Source organism: Alosa sapidissima, chromosome 2, assembly GCF_018492685.1.
Source record: "Alosa sapidissima isolate fAloSap1 chromosome 2, fAloSap1.pri, whole genome shotgun sequence".
Taxonomy (NCBI): domain Eukaryota; kingdom Metazoa; phylum Chordata; class Actinopteri; order Clupeiformes; family Clupeidae; genus Alosa; species Alosa sapidissima.
In genome coordinates, this window is record NC_055958.1 from 19,623,027 (window position 1) to 19,643,571 (window position 20,545).

At 46.6% G+C, this 20,545-nt stretch overlaps 2 protein-coding genes across 5 annotated transcripts in view; both read left to right on the forward strand.

The window, feature by feature from the left end:
* The window catches only part of abca12 (ATP-binding cassette, sub-family A (ABC1), member 12), a 66,681-nt gene extending 64,564 nt beyond the window's left edge, over nucleotides 1–2,117 (forward strand). For all 4 annotated transcript variants that reach the window (XM_042082406.1, XM_042082415.1, XM_042082423.1 and 1 more), the window contains 4 exons: nucleotides 82–219; nucleotides 395–676; nucleotides 947–966; nucleotides 1,542–2,117. In XM_042082406.1, the coding sequence (XP_041938340.1) occupies nucleotides 82–219; nucleotides 395–496 (240 nt within the window). In that variant the 3' untranslated portion in view covers nucleotides 497–676; nucleotides 947–966; nucleotides 1,542–2,117. The remainder of the gene's footprint in view (nucleotides 1–81; nucleotides 220–394; nucleotides 677–946; nucleotides 967–1,541) is intronic.
* Nucleotides 2,118–2,677: 560 nt separating this feature from the next.
* Nucleotides 2,678–19,134, forward strand: bard1 (BRCA1 associated RING domain 1). The gene is made up of 11 exons (XM_042084227.1): nucleotides 2,678–2,868; nucleotides 3,161–3,217; nucleotides 3,647–3,795; nucleotides 4,380–5,398; nucleotides 5,868–5,948; nucleotides 6,652–6,824; nucleotides 9,431–9,557; nucleotides 10,979–11,111; nucleotides 13,118–13,210; nucleotides 16,413–16,510; nucleotides 18,274–19,134. Exons 1-11 carry the CDS (start codon nucleotides 2,795–2,797, stop codon nucleotides 18,625–18,627), a joined length of 2,358 nt encoding a protein of 785 aa, XP_041940161.1. The 5' UTR covers nucleotides 2,678–2,794; the 3' UTR covers nucleotides 18,628–19,134.
* The last annotated feature ends 1,411 nt before the right edge of the window (nucleotides 19,135–20,545 follow it).

Here is a 20,545-nt window from a genome sequence, read left to right on the forward strand (position 1 = left end):
AATGAAGTTGAATTTGATGTAGGTGTGAGAATCAAGTATCACCATGACTCATAGCATGCGGCTGTTTTTCACTATCCACAGGACCATCACTCTACAATGGTGGAATATCATGTTCCCATCGCCCCTGGTGGAATAGCTGACATCTTTGACCAGTTAGAGTCTAATAAGACTGCACTGCAGATCAAGCACTTTTCTGTTAGCCAGACCACTTTGGATGAGGTGAGCACTGAACGCAGTGAGAGGTGGACAAATCTTGGGATGGGCTGTGTGTGTGTGTGTGTGTGTGTGTGTGTGTGTGTGTGTGTGTGTGTGTGTGTGTGTGTGTGTGTGTGTGTGTGTGTGAAGACAGAAAAGTGGTGGAACAATTTTTGACCACTATGAATTTTGCCTCCAGGTCTTCATCAACTTTGCCATGGGGAAGGTCGGGGTGGAGACGGTGCATAGCGAGGGCTCTGACTCTGACAGCCTTGACTCCTTTGACGCTGTGGACATATGAAGGATACGGTTCTCTAACTAAATAGCCAAGGCTATACATTGTTTGGAATATCAGGAATATATATATATATATACTTTTATACAATGAATACAATACATGAGGGGAAATCCATTGTTTTCTTTTGATAAATTTAATTGTTGGTTATCAAGCTTTGATCACATGCTGTATGGAGCTAAATTTGTCTCAATAATATTTGATTATATATATATATATATAGTATATGCACAGAGGGGGATCCACAAATATTTCTTGATTTGCATGTGTGTTTTAATATCTACAAATAAAAAAATCATATTTGTAACTCGTATATTGATTTTTACAAATATAGATGTGCATTTGTAAATAAAATGCCATTTGTAAAACCGAAAATTTCATTTGTGAAATGTGATTCTGCATTTGTGGATCACCAGCACACGCATTCTTCGCTTTCCAAAGTTACGTGTTTTTGAGACGTTCTTCACATGAAAGTCACACAAATCCACACGTAAATAGGCCTACTTTCACACAGAAATCGCAATCCAGTAGATGGCGACATCTACAAATATTTCTTGACTTGCATTCGTGTTTTGACATCCACAAATAAAAAAATCATATTTGTAACTTGTAAATTGGTTTTCACAATTGTAAATGTGTATTTGTAAATGAAATGGCATTTGTAAAACTGAAAATTGCCTTTGTGAAATCTAATTTTGCATTTGTGGATCACCACCACACACAGTTTTCGTTTTCGCATTTGTGGATCAGCATTTCTGGATCACGTATTTTTGAGACAAATTTTGCGGCAGAGAAGTCACCCAGATCCACAAGTAGCCTGCTGACACTTTCTAATACAGTAGATGGCAGTGTTGTTCTATGGGACTCATAACCAAAGATTCTTTGCTCATAACACACAGAGCTAGCGAACCTAGTTCTTAAATCTAACAAGTTATGCCTTTTACAACAAGCTTTTTGATGGAAAAGTGGTGTTTAATTTCCATAATCTTTGTTTAGTAAACACATAAAACCGTCAGTTTGCAAGCGAAATCAAGAATTACGATCTTTGAGTTTATTATAAATTGCACTTTATTCTGGTTGGAATATTGCTACCATGGCAATAATAGCCTATGCAGTAGAATGTAATCACATTTGTATGAGAAAACATTTATTACAGTTTTAAGTTTTATTGCCTGGGAAAATGAAGTCATTTTATGGTATTTCTTTATATTTATTTTATTCACAACTATGCAATGTTACTGCAAACCCATGCAATTTGCATTTTCCTCTTGTGATTGCCCTATAAGAAGAGCCTTTGTTTACTTAATACATGTTGTTTTTATGAAGACAAGCCAGAATAGAATGTATACTCTTTTTTAGAGTCTAGGGGCCTTTCCCCCTGAACTTCTAGCTACATAAGTTAAACTCTTCTCACAGGTAGCCTTTACACATAAATCACTAAGACCTTTTGGGCTCACAGATACAAATGATACCCACATGTCTGTGTATTTTCACTCGGTTCTCTATTAATACGATCTCTCACAGCACACCGCCCTTATTATGTGTTGAATATTTCATTGGCTTTTTTATTATGGTTTGGGGCTAAATGTTCTGAGCTTTTTCTACATTAAAACCTTTTTCAAGTGCAGTCCCTGGGTGCCTTATTCTTTGGAAGACCTTTTACTTAAACACACTGTGTTAGACTATTCTGTTGCACTAGATAAAACCTAATGTCATTAAACCATTCTCCTCATTATTGGCTGTGCAATGTGCATAGCATTATGAGTGGTAAGCTGAAGAACTTTTTGGAAACTTTCACAACTGTAATGATAAAGTGTAGTGAGTTATGGTTATGGTTAATTAGCAGACACTTTTGTCCAAAGCAACTTACAGAGTATGAACAATACAATAGTTTAAAAATGACAGTTTTTGTAACAATGACATGTTGATAACACCTCATGCACTTTAGACATTTCTTCTTCTTCTCTTCTTTTTCTAGTTATTTCCTTATTTATTTACACATTGCACAGCCATGATGTAGACAATGGACAAAGCATTTCACTACATATACTCTGTATAATTGTATGTGACAAATACATTTGAATTGAATTGAATTTAATCACAGAAGTGACTGGTCACTTCCTTAAAGGGTGGAGTTTATAAAAATGAGCCACACGATTGGACAACAAGTTGGGTTTCGTCACTGTTCTTGCCTCTGCTTTGGCGGCAATTGAAAAGCCAAAACAGTAGGACGGAGGAGGTTGTCACACGGCTATAGCTAACATTAAACAAAGAGGATATTCATTCAAAGATCACTTTACAAATATGTCTCAGAATGCTTGGCAGAAAACGAAGGAAGCAGTCGTAGATTTCCGAAAACTTCTGCTGTGCTCGAAATGGTAATATGTCATCAAGCTTCCATAGGGATAGGGCTAAAATGGGTTAGCTTTTAGCCTTGTTGCCAACGTTAACGTTAGTTAGCGAACCAGCTGTTTGTGCACGTCTAGGCTTGATACTATAACATCTTTGATACTAACATAATCTATCCAGTTATCTGGGCCACAGAGTGTTATCTATAGTAGAACTAACTTCACAAAGAGTTATCACAGACGGTATCGATAGTGATTTTACAGTTGCAGCCACATTGGACTATTTCGGACGTGAAGTTAATATGTCAATTCTCCCTCGTAGCTCCAAACTGATGAGTGAGCCTTTGTGTCTTGGAACATGTGAGCATATGTTTTGCAAGTAAGTTGACTTTTATCATTGTTGACAAAACATACACCGAGCGTAATGCATTTTTGACTGCAGTCTGGCCTGGAACAGCTCTGCGTTGGATCTGACATCTGATGGATAGATCACCGCAGTTGTAACTTTCCGTCCTTACTGTGTTATGAGTGTGTGTGCGTCCTAAGATACAAGATGCCTACATTTCCCTCGGCGTAGGCTAAATAACGTAGGCCTACCTGTCTGTCTGCCTGACTGTATGTCCGTGACCGTGTCAATAGCTGTATAGCGGCCTAGTGTAATTTGATCGCGAACGTCACGAACCCTGCCATTTGAAATATTGGCATGGCACTGTCAATGACATCGTAACAAATGTCTGTCTTTTTATTTTGTCAGAACAAAACAACTTACTCCTGAACGGTATTCTTTAATTCTGTATATATGAATCAGGTCTTGTGCAGGGGCCTGCGCGGGTGGTGAATGCAGCGTATGTTTCTGCCCTGCCTGGGTAAAAGACATCCAGATCAACAGGCAACTTAGTAACATTACCGATCTCTTTCGCAATCTGGAGGGACTTCTTGCTCCTCCTGAAGTCTCAGGTAATGGCCCATCAGTCACATCATACACATTAACCTCACTCATTATTTCACACCTTTGGCCTTGTATCAAGTTCCATATTATGCACTGCCACTGAGTGATGTTAACTTGTTGAGTGAATGCTTGAATGAATGCTCTTTCAAAAAAAGAAACCTGTAACTGAACTCTGAGGCAACTAATTACTGTAATTATAGAATGCAATTAACCATGGTGCCACTGAGCTTGTGAGTTTTGCAAAAGCAGCAGGGTGATGTGGTAGGCAGCAATGCTCTCCCGTGACTGACGGGTATGTGCCCATGAGGTCATTGAATTACATGGCAGAGAGGAGAGGAGACTGGGCTCAGTAAGGTGTCACACCAGCAGGAGTAGCTAAGGTCCTTGTCTACTGTCTTGCTGAATAAAAGTTCCCCCTGTGCACGTTAAATGTTTAGTTCATTGCCTCAGACAGCATAAATTGGCACGCAGTCGTGCGAGCTTGAACTGATGTCTTAATGCCCGACCCTGAAAAGGGAACCTGCCATCAGCTGAAATGTCAATGCTACGATCCCTTACCTCCATATTATATGGGATGTGTGTCTGTTGACAGCTACGCCTCCAATTGAACCCTGTGAGGCAGCGGAGGTGAGCCCCATTGTCAAACGCAAGAAGAGGTACCGCATCTGGACCAGCCCTAGAAGCCACCGCATACGCTGTCGGGTGGAGAGCCACGGGGAGGCCACCCTCTTCCCCGCGGACTTGGCCCAGCATCGCCCCAGGCCCCAGAAGGCCTTGTTTCGACCCCAGGACGCATCCGTGTACAACTTCCCCGCGTCCTCCCAGGACTCGGGTTCCTCCTCGCCCTCAAGGACGGTGAGTAGCGGTGGCAGCAAGAGGAAAAGAAAACCTGCGAAAAACGTCCGAGTCCGCCAAGCTCTGGTGCGTGCTCAGATGGCCATCACCAGGAAGCAGAAGAGGAAGCTGCAGCTCCAGGTGATTAACCAGCAGTGGGGCATCGGCACCCACGCAGAGGCCGGTGCTCCCGAGGAGAGACGGGAGGAGAGCGAGGGGGGAGGGGACGGCAGTGAGAGAGAGGGCAAGAGGCCCAGGAAGAGAGTGTCTTTCCAAAACCCCGACTCTCCTCTCCACGAGGATCATCCGAAAGAAAATGCTCCCCCATCAGAGAATCTTGTCACAGCATCCCGGTCTGCAATGTCAGACACAGGTCTGCTCAGTGGAGCGTCCACTGCGCCTCCAGAATCCATTAAACAACCGGCCAGCCCATCCAAGCTCCCTCCCTGCAGGATGCCCAAGAGGGCTCGGCCGGCAGGGGGAGGTGTGGAGCCGCAGAGATCGCCCAAGCGGCCGAGGGCCTCACCTGGCGTTGGGGGGTGGCCGGCTGCGGTGGATGGCCTCTCCACCCTCTCCACCCCTCCGCCTTCACCTTCGCCGCAGGCCCTCTCCTCACCCCGTGGCAGCCCTGGAGGATCCAGGCGCGAGCCGGGCTTAAGCCCGGGACCTTCACCCGCCGGCGGGAGGAGGTCTCAGGGGCGCCAGAGCCAAGGCAGCCCTGCCTTCGCCAAGAGGAACCACAAAGGGGAGACGCCGCTTCACCTGGCAGCCATCAAGGTAGCCTTTAGCCCGCTGTGCACTGCTGCTTGCTATGGTTAATGTACGGCTTGTCAGTTTGCATCACGTTTGTGTTGGTGTGTGCTGGGGAGTACATGACCCTCCATTTCAGTGTGCCTTCACATCTGTGTCATTGACATGCTTGTGTTGTAAACGGGTTTTCTGAGTAATCCTTGCAAAGCCCTTTTAGTCCTCTGTCTGGAGCAATCAATAGCCCCCGGTCAATCAGGGCATACGCACACACTGCTTGGAGGACTGGCGTGCTCTTTTTGCTTCTGTGTGTGTGGTATGTGTGGGTGTGAATGTTGTCACAGGGTTTAATTTCTGCTCTGACCTGCATGCACTGTCTCTCTCTGTCTCTCTCCGCCTCCCTCCCTCTCTCTCTCTCTCTCTCTCTCTCTCTCTCTCTCTCTCTCTCTCTCTCTCTCCCCCTCCCTTCCTCCCTCATGCATGCTGCCTCTCTCTCTAGGGAGATGTAGAAGCTGTGAAGAGGCTGTTGGAGCAGGGTGCTGACCCCAACTTGAAGGATAATGCTGGCTGGACACCACTGGTGCGTCGTGCCATTCTTTCCTCTCCAAACATACAAACCGAGCAACACAAAGGGAATCCTTAATTTAAATGCCCCACAGCGCTTTGCCAGCCTCAGCACTCATGCAGTCTTTCACTTGGCTGGCATCTGCACAGGACTCATGAAAAATGCAGTTAGATTTCATCACTCTGCTTTTCCGAGATGCACACTGGGAAAGATGAAATATTCACAGTACAAAAATTGATGCGAAAGCCAAAGTATTTAGTTCCTGACTTCAGGGCCATTTAAATGCCACAGTATTAAAATTGATTGATGTAATAGCATGTGAATATGCATCATGGCTGCCGGTGAGAGTCTGGGCTACACGCTGCTCAAGGGCAGACGGCGAGATGGAGCGCTTTTCACACATGCCAAGCCCAGACTAAAAGGTGTAAGCGTTTCAAATCGGACTGTTCAACCTCTTTACCTCACGCCCCGTTCAGTCCCCACTCTATATCCCCGTGGCCAAAGTCTGCCCCCCGCCCCCCATCAAAAAAAAAACAGTGATTAGAAAAAGAGCTCATGCATTCTCATGCCAAGCACATAGGCTGGCGTAGGATTGTTTTTGTTTCCGAGCATGACAGGATGATTGCTGTCTTAACGAGCGTAGCCGTAATTACCATGTCAGTCACGGTCTTCCATGTTGTGGAGGCTACAACGTGCTCTTTTGCTTTGTGTCTGTCAGCATGAGGCCAGCAACCACGGCCACGCGGCAGTGGTGGAGGCTCTGATCCTGGGCGGCTCGCTGCTCAACACCCCCGGCTACCAGAACGACTCGCCGCTCCACGACGCGGTCAGGAACGGCCACGCCGCCATCGTCAGGCTGCTGCTGGAGCATGGCGCCTCCCAGAGCGTACTGTAAGTACTACGGTGTCTTGTCACATTGCACACCTGAGAAAATGAATACACACACACACACACACACACACACACACACTCATCCACTAGCATACACGTGCGTGTGTGCGTGCGTGCGTGTGTGTGTGTGTGTGTGTGTGCTGCATTGGCACCGCGAGCGCACCGTGTGGACAGATGGCAGATGGATGGAGTGATTCTGCAGCGCTCCCCTTTTCATCTCACCTCCAAGCCTCACGCTTTGACTGTCTCGCCTCCTCTGTCTCTTCACTGCAGTCCTTCTCCTTGCCCCTCCTCCTCCTCCTCCTCCTCCTCCTCCTCCACCTCTCTCTATCCCCACCTCGATGACGAGGGCATCAGCAATTTCCCCACACCTCCCGTCTTTTCTCTTTGTGAAACGGAGTGTGTGTGTGTGTGTGTGTGTGTGTGTGTGTGAGTGAGGGGGGGTGTTGTGGGCAAGGCGAGGAGGAACCTGCACACAACAGCAGTAACAGACAAATGCAATCCTCCTCCGTCATCCGCAATCAATTACGCTCCCCTCTCTCCGTCAGATACGGCCGAATGGAGAGCCACTGCGGCGTCTGGCAGCCCGGCGATAGCGGCCACCGCTCTATCAGTAATATATCTGGAATGAATTGATTGCCGAAAAACTTGTTTCTTCTCCTTCAGTTTCTGTAGGGGTGTTTAATATCAGCGCCGGCGCTCACTGAGGCTGGAGGCTCCGCGGCCAGACAGGCGGGCATTGCCCTGCTGCAGCCTGACTGACAGCTGAGGGACGTAAGGTGGAGAGGGGCTTTGAATTCCGCATTTTCGATGCGATCAGCGTTGTGACACCCGCCGGCATGCATCAGTGACCTGCTTCGATTGGGGCTGTGTGTGTGTGTGCGCGTGTGTGTTCGCGCGTGTGTGTGTGCGCGTGTGTGTGTGTGTGTGTGTCTTTGAGCATGAGAGACCGGGAGAGAGGGGTACTGTCCTCCTGCCAGTCACTGAGATGTGTGTTGCTCTAAGCTGCTCCATCACACGTAACTGATACTCTCGCTGGCCTCGCGCTTTTTGTTCCGCCGCATAAATAAACGGGTGGAAGCGCAAAACCTTGACAAAGCGCTAATTTTCTTGCTCCCTGCTGAATGCTGATGTGTTTGGCTCCATTCTGCCTTCGTTCTGGCTTCTAGTTAAGTGTTACATGTCATGGTGAAGGGTCCATCTGCCAAGTTCACTGTGGCTCACTGACGCTGTTGTGAAAACACCAGAATGTGCGGTTCGTTAGTATTCCAGTCAGCACGCATCAACACATTAATTTCCCTTATCAGCATGGGAAACATGGTTGCTGTGATTACACACACGCACACACACACACACACACATACGCACACGCACAACCATATAGACACATGAGCAAATACCTGAACAGAAACATAAGGAGCTTGGCTGTGCTAGAAGCATTTCACCGATAGTTCTTGGCTCGTTGAGATTGCTGTCTATGCTTCAGTCTTCACCAAAGACATTCATATCTACTGGGGATGTTTGTGTGTATGTGTATGCCTGTGTGCGCGTGTGTGTGTGTGTGTGGTGGGGGAGATGTTGGGCTCATGAATCCAAATGAAATATTTTATGGACCAGTGGACCTATTAATTGTTCCCCAGGTGTTATCTCCTCGCTGTGGCTTAATCTCGACACAAAACCATTTTTTGCCGTCTCCTTTCGCTGCCTGCTGTCCTGTGGGGACAAGTTGTTTTGCGTTGCCCATGTCATGCATCTTATGTCATTGCTGCCTCAGTATATGGTTCTCCTGTGAGGGCCCAGGGCTAGTCACAAACCCTCAGGTCACTCAGCACCATGCCAACTAATTGTGAAAAACGGTACAAGACAACACATTCAGATTGATTTAGAAAGGTGTTTAGATCAGATGGTTTGTTCCTGCTGTGTTTGGATGAAGGCAGTGAGATGCATCCATCTCCATCATGCGTGTTAGCTTTTAAACCCAGAGTTTCTCCTTACATACAGAACAAACTCACCAAAAAAGTCAAAACAAACTGACCAAAAGATGACTCCTAGTGAGGTCTGTGTCTGTGACCTGTGTCTGGATGGAGACTCCAGCCTGTGTGGGGTGCCCTGCTTTCATGTGATGGAACAAACGGAGCATTGAACTAGCGCTCTGGAGTAGGCTGGAGATCAATGATTTATGACTTCTCTGCTCCTCGCCAAGGCACTCTGACTTCAAATGGCCCATGCAAAGATATTGCACCATAATGGATGGTGTAAACATAACTTTAACAAGCATGTTCATCCCAAAGCTATTTGTTATGTTATGTGCTCGAAAGAATTACTCTAAATGATAGAAAACACCTCAGAACCTCAAGGTTCGTGCTGTTGTTGAGGCCAGTGTTTGCTCTCTAAAAGCATTGCACCGCAGGCTCTTATCGTTTTCAAATTGCGCTAGTTATATGTTCGGAAATAATGTACGAGACAGCAAGTGTCAACCTTGGGTCTTGGAGATGTGAGCGAGGCTCTGGAGCCTGTGATTATGCAGCTGTGTGGCAGCCTGATAAAACGCATGGCTCCCCACCGCGTGCACGTGCTAAAGGGAGCGGGGACGGGCTCTGTTTCAGGAACATGTTTGGCCTGCGAGCGCTGGACTGTGCCGAGACGCCCGAAATGCGCGAGATCCTGTTGGGGGCGTCTGAGAGAGGCCATCCCTTACACTCCCCCCTCAGTCCCCCAGCCAGCCTCAGCAAGGTAAGGAGAACCACCACCCACATATCCATATCACTCACTCCATTTCACAAAAATGATGGGAGAAAATCATACTTTTGGTTATTGAAATCGGATGTTTTTGTTGTGGTTTTGCTCAACACACATTCATTGAATGTTTTCCTGGTCATGGGGCCTATTGCACAAACTAGGATAAGGGATTAAGCCGGGATATCTTGGTTATCCTGGCTCAATTTATCCGTGATCCGGTTGCACAAAAGCGGGATAGGGGGCAGCAGGATATGTTATGGTATAAATCACCATGGCGATTTATTCTGTGGAGCTAGCCTGCTCCAGACCAGGCTAAGTTCCAGGATCTATTTTATCTCATCCCTTATCTCAGTCAGCAGTCACCACAAACGGAAACCAATAGTTATTCCACTGCCCACTAGACATTGTTATCACATATAACTAGACCCACTGTCATTATTTAAACATTTGTGATCATTACTTAACTTTTACATATCGCCATTCCCGACCTGTCATGCGACAATGTGACGTCACGGGAGCGCCATAACCATTTCGTGCGTGGTGGTCGTGACCCTAGTTGAAATATTTTCCTGAACAGAGGTGTTGCTGTTTGTTGCTGTTGTGAAAAGGCTATCGCTACCTACTTTACACCGTAGAAGGAGCAATGAAGCCGCTCTAGTTGCCATGGTGAATCAGTGAATCTGTGATCGGTGGCGGGGTCTATTTGAGGGAGCCGTGAGCGTGCACCTATCCAGGATAGGTTTCACCTGGCTTGATGATTCCGTGTCTGCTCATCCTGGCTTGCTCGTTGTGCAACCAATTAAGCCTGTACGCTCTTGTTTTGGATTCATTGAGCGCAGCTCAGTAACTTATCCCGGATGTCTTAATTATGCTTTTGTGCAATAGGCCCATGGTCTTTTTTTGGAAACATTGGGTCATGGCATTGTCGTAAAACTGAATATTTTTTCTAAACACAATGAATTGACTCTCCTGTTTGACACAAACAACAAAATGTGACCTCTCCTGACAAAGGTACAGTTGCTACTAAATACTTGTTTTTGTAAGCACACTTTTTGTTTAGGTCTGCACAAACAATTTTCATCACTAAGACTACATCTTTAAGAAAGCACAACATAAATAAGTGAAAGAGGATCAGTGTGTGCCATTCTATAGATTGATTGCATTTACTTTAGCTGATTGTATTAGTTGCATTTTATTACTGTACTAATCGGCAGTTTTATTGAGATGCAACTATGTTTATATGGACTCTCCAGCTCGGCCTCTCAGACTGGTCTAGGTGCTGCTGTTTGATTTGTGGACTAAGATGGCAGCTGGCTCATTGCCTGTGGCCTACAATTAAATATGTGGAGAGTAATTGAAGTGGGGCTGCCTTTAACTTGTCTCTGCTCTCTGCTCTCTGCTCTGTGCCGCTGCAGACGGGTGCCTGTGGGCAGAAGGACGGCCGCGTCACCCTCCTCGGGAGCAAGCTGACCCAGCCGCAGCGCCGACAGCTGGCCCAAGCAGCGCGACTTCTGGGAGCGAGGCTGGCCGACGCCTTCTCCAGCGCAGGTGATTAATGAGCTCATAAGGCTGGGCCCCAGAGCCAGCACTGAGCACACTGTCCACTGTGTCAACAGCAAGGAGGAGCCGGGCTTCGGTTCGGCTGGAGGGAGGTGTGTGGGGTCAACTTTGCTGCTTCATCAGGTCACATCTGGTTCTATGTGGTCATACTGGTCAGTAAAATGTTCCAAGTTCACCTTCAATAAGGAACAATGCCACCATTGTTCTGCTTCAGAACATCAGAACATTCTAAAAGCTGTAAAGACCATATAATTTCTGAAGCACAATTGTAATCTCCAGTAGATGCCTAGATTATTTTCCAAGATAAGACCAGGCTGACCTGTCTGAGCTTCCTTCATTTTGACGTTTAGTTTTGGGGATAAAATGCAAATGGTAATGCTCCACCTCCTGGAGCTAGCCTGAGTGGAGGGAGTGTGAAATAGACAACTGCGGAATAGTCCAGCAGAGAGCCTCTCAATCATGGCTATCACAGTTGGATAGGGATGCAAAATGAAAGTTAATTGAAGCAATTTCTCACACAACACTGCCACACCATTGTTGCGAGGGATAAAATGCAATACTCAATATGACACAAAATGGATCTTATTCTTAGCTCAGGGCTGGTGGGCTTTCGATAAACAGCTTTTTGAGATTCACTCGCATTTTAAAATGATGTAGGCACAGTATATGCGTGTAAGCCATCTCTGTGCCTAGTGTAAAGAATTTCGCTTCAAGAGATAATGAAGATCATTTCGCAATTGTCAGGCAAAGCGCTTTCGCGCGCATGGAGTCCATGAGCATTTATTTAATTTTTAATTAAGAGCTGTCACGTCGCGTCACTGCAGGCGAGACTCTTGAGTTGTGTTTGCGTTCCTCCCTTGCTTCGCTCCGAGGAGACGAGAGCAGCCTTTTTGTTTTTCAAGCCCCAGATTTAAAAATAACATGGCTTGTTTTGCAACCCCCACAAAGATGTCATTATTAGGTACAGGCAAGTATTTCTAAATAAAGTGTGTGGCAGTTTGTGTTTGGTTTAATAATAAAGAAAAGGCTTTTAGAATGCCGTTCAACTGTAAGACTTCATAAATAATTTCTTGCCGTTTTCTCTCAGGGGGTTGCCTAAATAGATATGTGCGCATTGCATTCTTAAATCTGAAAGTTGAGTGCTGTGTGTACGATTAACTGAACAGAGCCGACCGTCAGATTCATTTATGCTCAAGAAACCTATTTAAATTTTACTAGGACTTTAAATCAGCATTATGGCATTTTTGTGTAAAACTAGAGGGCTGTGTTCACATTTGCCATTCTTTTTGTGTGTGAACACCACCCTGCCTACATACAGTATAAAGCATGCAAACTCCAACAACTGACCGGTTAGCACTGATTAAACCCTGATAACATACCAACTTTTGGCAGTATTTTGTTGTGTGAAAATACAGAATGTTCCACCAAGTACTTACATAGCTACATAGTGCATAGCTACATAGTGCATAGCCCCTGGAATACAGAATGATGTGTGCTTGCTCTTCACATAACCATATACCATTCAAACAAAATTAATGGTTCCAAAAGTAGTTGCTTATGAAATCATACTGCCGAAAGCGGCAAATAGTCACATAGTGTTACTTTAAATTACAGCATATTACATCATCAGAAATATACATACGGTAATCAGTTCTTTACAATTACTGTGAAAAACTACAGCAACTCGGTCAAAAGCAAAGCCACCTCAAGAAAAAAATCTATTTTGGATGGGCTTAGCAAATTTTTTACTACACAAAAATTAGAGTTTACTACACTACACAAAAATGACAGATTCTGGCTGCAACTTTGCCGAAATGGCCAACCAATTTTGCCTTATATGACACCATGATGTCTATCTTTTCTACAGTCATTGCTTCTGTGTGGATTTAATGTTTGCCTTCTGAAGTTAAAGGTTTGAGTTGGCTGGGCCAATGACACATGCTATTCTCCTCTTGATGCCAGTGTGTATGTTTTGTTATATCTCTTCCCACCAGTGACCCATGTGGTTGTGGCAGAGGGCGGAGTGCCCACCACGCTGTCCACCCTGCAGGGCATTCTCAATGGCTGCTGGATCCTCCACTTCAGCTGTAAGTCCACCTGCACCACCCGCATGCCCCCCCCCCCCCCCCCCCATTAGCTCGTACGGAGCTGGAGATTATAGGTTGCCGTTGATGACACCCCCTGAATCCCGCTTGATTGCAGGGTGGAAGCTGGCACCTGTATTGCTAGCGCTGGCCCATCAGAACGGTTTGTTTGCTCAGGCCACCTGGACGGCCTCCATGTTGAATGTGCCCGCCGCGTGCGCTGCGCTGAATGGGAACATCTGCTAAATGAATCGGATGTGTTGGAAACATGAATGGCGCTCTGTTGTGAAGTGTGTTTCCGTTCCGTGAAACAAGCTGGTCAGAGGGTCTCAGCGGAGCAGGGAGTCTAGTTCTGACATGCTTTTGCATTCTGTCTGATGGAACTCTCTCTCTCTCTCTCTCTCTCTCTCTCTCTTTCTCTTTCTCGCTCTCTCTCTCGTTCTCTCTCTCTCTTTCTTTCTTTCTTTCTTTCTTTCTTTCTTTCTTTTTTTTTTTTTTTTTTTTTTTCTTTTTTTTTTTTTTTTCTTTCTTTCTTTCTCCTCAATCTTTCTCCCCCTTACTGGGTCTCTGCCTTGCCCCATAACCCACCCTCTCTCACTCTTATCACTTTGCCCTCTCTACCTCTTCTCCATTCCTCTTTTCTCTTCCCCTCTCTCTGTCCATCTCTCTCTCTCTCTCTCTCTCTCTCTCTCTCTCTATCTCTCTCTACTCTCCATGCCCTTCTCTCCTCAGTGTGCTGTTAAGAGAGCTGGGGCATGTCCTTAAGGTGCACTGAAGCAGTGTGTGTCCTGATGAGAGAAGTGCATGCCTCCTCCTTTCCTATCATTCCCCCACCTCTCATCTCAGCATTCCTCCATGGCCACCTGCTTTTTTTCCCTTGCTCTCGAGGAGAATGTTTTCTGTCTTCTGTTTGACCCTCTGTTCCTCCCCTCTCAAATAATCGAGAGGATTTCTTCCGGCAGCCACAGATATTGTTTTGTGTGCGTGCGCGGGCATACACATTTTAGTGGAATTCATAAAGCACTTCTCTGAAGGTGTCTACCATTTTTGTTTTTTATTTTCTGTGTGTTTGTGTGTTTTCTTATTTGCACTCATGTATTCAACACCGGGTCTGCCAGTAAGCCTGTGCTGGTCTTAGGCAAATTCCACATTTTTTTTATTAATGTAAGAAAAATGCAAGATGGCAACAAGACACACACACACACACACACACACACTCTCTCTCTGGCTAGTTCAGCTGTACTGTGTGCATGCTATCCCAAGTCAATCATCTACACCACTACCACATGCACATGACAATGAAGTATCCACTTGTCCCACTTAGAGTGTGTGCGTGTGTGTTGTGCGTGCGTGCGTGTGTGTTATGCGCGCCTGTGTGTGTTGCGCGTGCCTGTGTGTGTTGCGCGTGTGTGTGTGTGTTGTGTGTGTGTGTGTGTGTGTGTGTCTCTGTCTCTGTCTCTGTGCATGTCATTTGGCTTTGGCAGTGTAATTCCATGCAGCAGTCCTCTGCTCTCCACGCTGGCTGAGCACTAGAGGCTCCACTCGGCCTCAGACAGCCCTCTCTCTCTCCTGTCGTCACGGCTCCCTGACCCAGCTCTCCAGGACGGGATGCCTGAGACGTGTGATTGGGAGATGCCACCAGGCCAGCCTCCGTGGCTCTCCACAACAGCCCCACCTCCCACCCACCCAGTCCCTGAGTCCTAGCCCTGTGCAGCCCCACCGTCATCTTTTGGAATCTAATTAGCTGATATGCTAATGGTCCCTGGCAGTCGGGGCTAACGAGCCGGCCCTATCGTCCGGAGTGGGGGCCGGATTAACCCCGGTATCTCTGTCTGCCTGCACCGCCCGCTGGGGTCTTTGGAAATGAACGCTGTAATTAAGGAGGAAGAGGAAATGCAATTATGGGCCTGATGACTTCTGCCGAGGCGTGCAGACAGGACCACGTTTTTGTACCCGCCGTCCGTGTTAGGGTGTGTGTGTGAGTGTGTGTGTGTGTGTGTGATGGCATGTGGGATTGTGTGTGTCCCATCTCTGTGTGAAGAGTGGTTGAGCGCCAGATAGAGCTGTGATCTCCCAGCGGAGGCTGGAGATGTGGAGATGGAGTCAGCCCTGTTGTGACAGCGAGCAGACCGGACGCGTAATCTCACTAATGGACCAGCATCACACAGCTGCAGCAACATTTCAACTTTTTTTTTTTTTTTTTCCCTTTTTCTTTTCCTCCTTGTGAAACGTTGGTCTCTGAGATGGCGGGTAGGAGGGTGTGGGCTGAAATGGTTGGTTACCTTTCCAATATGATTTTCATCTCGAGGCCCATTTGCACTCAGTGATTTCTGCAAGTCCTCTCTAGAACTCTGCAGAGGCCAAGGCAGAATTAAAAGCCTTGTCCACCCCCCCCAGCCAGCTCAAAGGAAGAGGAGTTTCATTCACCCCCCCCCCCCCCCCCCCCCCCCTTCCCTGGTAAGGTCTTACTCTAACGTGAGATGAACACTTTCCAGGCAACAATAGATAATGGCTTCATGGGCCAATCTGCAGCCTTTGCAGACAGCACATCAGTGAAGTGTATAGCCTGCCTCGCACTTCTCCCCGCACTGCAAGGGCTAAAGGGTGTGGTGTGGATAGGATGGGGGCACGTTGGGGTGGGGGTGGGTGGGCGGGGGTTGTGCTATTTCAGAGAGCGATGAACAGCCAGAGGTAAACTGCACACAAAAATTGTCTGTGGAAAATGAGTGCAGCTGAAGGAAAACAGCATGTAATGGCCATTTTCAGGGTGTACTGCTGTGTCTTTTGTGTGCTGGCCTTGTAGTGCAGTTTAATGGATTCTCCTCGTCTTCTGGCCAGCACTGGCTGTGTTGGGTGTTTATTTATATCTTTTTTTTTCCGTCCGTTAAGCCACCTCCCTCTAAGGAATATATTTTGTGTGTTTGTGTGTGTGGATGGAGGTGCTCCTCCATATGAGAAGGCCTTTTTTTGTACATTTTAAACACATCTGGTCTAGCTGTGGAAGAGCTCACAGCATATATCTCTGTATTGCATCAGCCTGCTTTCACATGATTCTTTTTTCCATTTTTTTTTTTTTTTTCATTGCTTGTTCGTCTGTTGTTTGATTACAAGGCGCGCCCATGTCCTTGGAGATCTCATGCTGCATCCTCACATTTCCCTCTCTTATCATTCCTGCTCTCGTTGTCTCACTGCTCTGTCCTTACAGGGGTGAAGGCTTGCCGTCAGGCAGGTGCCCGGGCCGCCGAGGTGGAGCATGAGGCGGGGGAAGGACCCCAGCGCAGCCGCTTCAACCGAGACAACCTGGTGAGTGATGGTGGGAGCGAAGGATGGATGGATGGAGGGAGGGAGGGAGGGAGGGAGTGATTGACAGACAGACAGACAGACAGACAGATCTGACTCGCTCCTCTGCTTGTCCTGCCGTCCCCTGAGAGAGTGACCGTTGGCGGAGCAGAGGCGCCGTCCACCGAGGCCTGATTTGCGCGTGGCCCCAGGCTCTTTTTTTATTACTCCCATTTTCATTGGCAGAGCGCTGCCTGAGAGACTCATACACATGACTCACCCTCTTCCCGGAGGGCAGGCTGGCCAAACGGAGGCAATGGCCCTGTTATTGCTTAGCTCCAGAGACTAGAGCAGCCCTAGGACACAACGGAGAGCACTGAGGCACTCACCGAGCAGTCTTGGCCCTCACAAAAATGTGGTCTCTAACAAGCTGATCATCTCATTTAACATCATCTCTGTGGAGGCATAGCTGTTGTTGTTGTTGTTGTTGTTGTTGTTGTTAACCAATAGCTCCGATTTCCCCCATCAATCTTGACTATTTTTACACATGCAATGAAGTCTAAAACTGTGAGCTTAATGTCTGTCTTTCACTACTCAACTCCTGAAACATTATTGACTGTGCTAGTTTGATGATATACTGTAGGTCAGGGGTCTCAAACTCAAATGACCTACGGGCCACCTGCCAGGTGTTCTTCTTTATAGGGTGGCTGGTGCAATATGGTAATAATATTTTAAAAAACGGTCATAAAAACCCCTGATAATATAGCTTGTTGTGTATTTATTTACACAACATTAGCCTTTTATCAAATGAATGAATATTGGCAACTCTTGCTTTAGGACACATCAAATCCTCTGCTTTTGTATTTGAAATTGACATTTACTTTTCAAATAACATGTCTTTTCTGGACAGACGATATTCACAACCTGCAGCAGAACAGTTAACATTTCAGTTTTAAAGAAACAGTTTCTCATTAAATTACCTTGCCTTTTAATTATTACCAATATCTCCGGTTTCACCCATCCATCTTGACTATTTGTACACATACAATGAAGTCTAAAAATGTGAGCTTACTGTTTTTTTCCCTCACTACTCAACACTTGAAGCATTATTGACTGCAGTTTTTTAATCATCCAGATGAATGTGTTCAGAGTCAGAATAAGAGAAGTGTGAGCTCAGCTCACCAGTGGCAGCAGCTGGAATGACTCCTCTCCCACAGAGCTGTAGGCCAGCTAGGATTTGAGGAGCTCTTTGCCCTTGAGTAGATAGCCGATTGAGTGAGCACCAGTGACACTGAAACTTGCTGACCCTCTCCTCAGGCCCTGTGCTCTCACTGGCACAGAGTGCTGTGGCAGAGGTCAGAGTTCACAATCACCCTTAATGGCCACTTCCTGCAGAATTGCAACCATATACTGTAGCCATGTAAGTTAAGTAAGTTAACAGATGCTGTTTTCCAAATCGACACACATCATGAATAAACCATGTAAAACCGACAAAAAATAAACCAGTTTTAAAAAATCTCAATACTTTAATAATACTAAATTCTATGTTGCTGATATCAGCAACAATAACGACCTTGACTTATTTTGGTCAGTGCAACCACATGTTGAGAAGCCGGTCCTCCTCTGTTTCATTTGCAAAGTAAAATGGTCAGATATGTCTGCAGAGTGCTCTTGATAACCTCTCAAACAGGAGCCAGCCAGGCATCATGTAGAGGCTGTAGAGGCTGTAGAGGCTGTAGAGGCCCTGTTTGGGGATGTGCTCATACGCTTCCTCGTTCCCCCTGTAGCTTCCCCGGCTCCTTGACGGCTGCTTCTTCTTCCTGCTGGGCTCCTTCCAGCGACCGGAGAAGGCTGACCTGCTGACGCTCATCCGCGAGGGAGGGGGTCAGGTCCTGAGCAGGCAGCCCAAGCCGGACAGCGACGTCACACAGACCCTGAGTGCCGCCGCCTACCACGCCCGGCCAGGCTCCGACCAGGCCCTCTGCACGCAGTACATCCTCTACGAGCCCCAGGGCGCCTACCGGCCCTCCCGGGTACGCCTAGGCAAGGTGTGGTCAGCCCCCGCTAGCTGGCTGCTGGACTGCATCTCTGCCTTCCAGCTCCTGCCCGTTCCAGAGCTAGAACCAGCGCCGGCACCCTGATGCTGTGAGCAAGGAGGCCCCTGTCCACTATCAGGGACCAGGGGACCAAGTGAACTTTGTGTGTGTATGTCTGTCTCCTACTGTTATTCAGAGACAACTGTAACCCACGAGCTATGCATGGTGTTTTGAATCATGATTCTGTAGAGAGAGTGAAGTTCATAAAGATTCTGAAGCCTAAGGATCGGTTCAATATAATAAGAGTGATTAGGAATCATTCTGGCTCTTTCAGGCTGCTGAATAAGTGGAAAATCGAAGTCCTTCTCTTTCCTGCCAAGAGTATTCTCTTTGTAAAACACTGAGCAGGAAGCCTCTCAAACCCTATTGTGCTGTGTTCTTTTTTCTACGTTTTCTGGGACAGTATAGAAACCGTTTAAAAAATATAAAAGAAGATTATAAAATACGTCTCTTTGTGCATGTCATTTGTAACACTAAAGTCTTTTGTAAGCCACAGAGTGTCCTTGTGGGAAAATCCAATGTCACAATAAAGAGTTCTTTGTTCTGTCTTTATCATAGTCTTGCTATTCCTTTGGAGAAAGTTTATCTTCCTTGTCCATCAAAAGTTAGGCTTTGTTTACTTGCAATCCAAGAACATGTCGAGTTTATGACGAGGATAGATTCAAATCTAAGATTGGCTGCTGCATCTTAACAACCTTCAAAAAAATGCCTTTGTTTGGAAGATCGATTATAACTCAACTTAAGGATCCGTGAGCGAGAAGTTGCAGCAGTTAATACTCCAGTCACCGGGTTGGCACTTGACCACTTTCTTCAAAAGAAACAAACAACTTTTCCATTTGTTTTGTTTGGGGGGAAAAACAAGTTTTGCATGAGAAGAAGGGAAGAAGGGCAAAAAGTGGGCTGATGTCTGGCCGCGCTCCTGAGGTGCTCTCTGGCCGTCTCCCAGGATGCTGCTTTCATTCGGATTAGTCAGGGATGCTCCTAATTGCTATTGATTGCCGTGAGCTGCATTAAATTGCTTTGCCCTCTTTTTGGAAGGAGGTGGAGGGAGGCAATTAGTGGTGAGGACAGGATTTGAGACGGGTGATGAATTGGAAAGGTAGCGAAGGACCACTGTGCATGGGACGAGGGGAGGAGGAGGCCAGGCTCTCTCCACCTGGCTCTGGGGGGAAAACCAATCGGCTCTAACTCCTCCAGGATTGCCTCGGGTCGTCACTTCTATTGCACTGGTGGCTCCTCAGACTCACGGGGACAAGGACGGATGAGGAGACTGGGTCAGGTTAAACTAATGGCGCAGCAGGGCAGGTGCAGACGCAGGTTGAGGTGGAGTGGGGGAAGGATGGGTGGGTGCTGGGGTCCACCATCCGGACCCCTTGCAGAGTTCCTGGCTGTCGCTGACGGGATTCACTGAGAGCGATGTCCCACTTGCACTCTCTCTGCCGCGGCCCAAGCCGTGCTGGGACATGATGCTTTCCTACATAAATGAATGTCTTGATGTGAAATAGTGCCGGTGTCAGCGGTGAAAAAATTGTGCGTGTTTGCAGTATCTGATCAGTGTGCTCTCAGTCAGAGCCCGTGTTGGTGTCAAAGTGGGCAGGGGAGGGCTGGTGTAACTCTTCTGTGTTTAAGAAGTGGGAGAGTCAGCGAAACAAATAAATGCACACACACACACAAACAGTTGTTTTTTTGTTGAATAACACTTTATCCAGTCTATTTAACAAAATAGTTTTTGTCTTCATAAATAATACACATGTCTTTTTTGTCTCCACCTCTCAATGCAGAATACATATTGAATGTTTTAAGATATTTACAGTTTTGTACATGTGAAGGGCACCAAAGGGTTATTTTAATTAGGAACCAATAAAACCAAAGTGTTTGGTTAGTTTCAACACAAATATGTTTTTCTATGTATATTTTCAATATGTATAACCAAACCTTTTAATCTGTCTTTTTCAAATGAAAA

Bases quoted from the DNA above. Each gene is read 5' to 3' on its own strand.
- bard1 (XM_042084227.1), top strand. From the start codon at position 2,795: ATGTCTCAGAATGCTTGGCAGAAAACGAAGGAAGCAGTCGTAGATTTC. The intron at 3,218-3,646 runs GTAAGTTGACTT...TATATGAATCAG, and splicing joins TGTGAGCATATGTTTTGCAA to GTCTTGTGCAGGGGCCTGCG. The intron at 16,511-18,273 runs GTGAGTGATGGT...TTCCCCCTGTAG, and splicing joins GCTTCAACCGAGACAACCTG to CTTCCCCGGCTCCTTGACGG.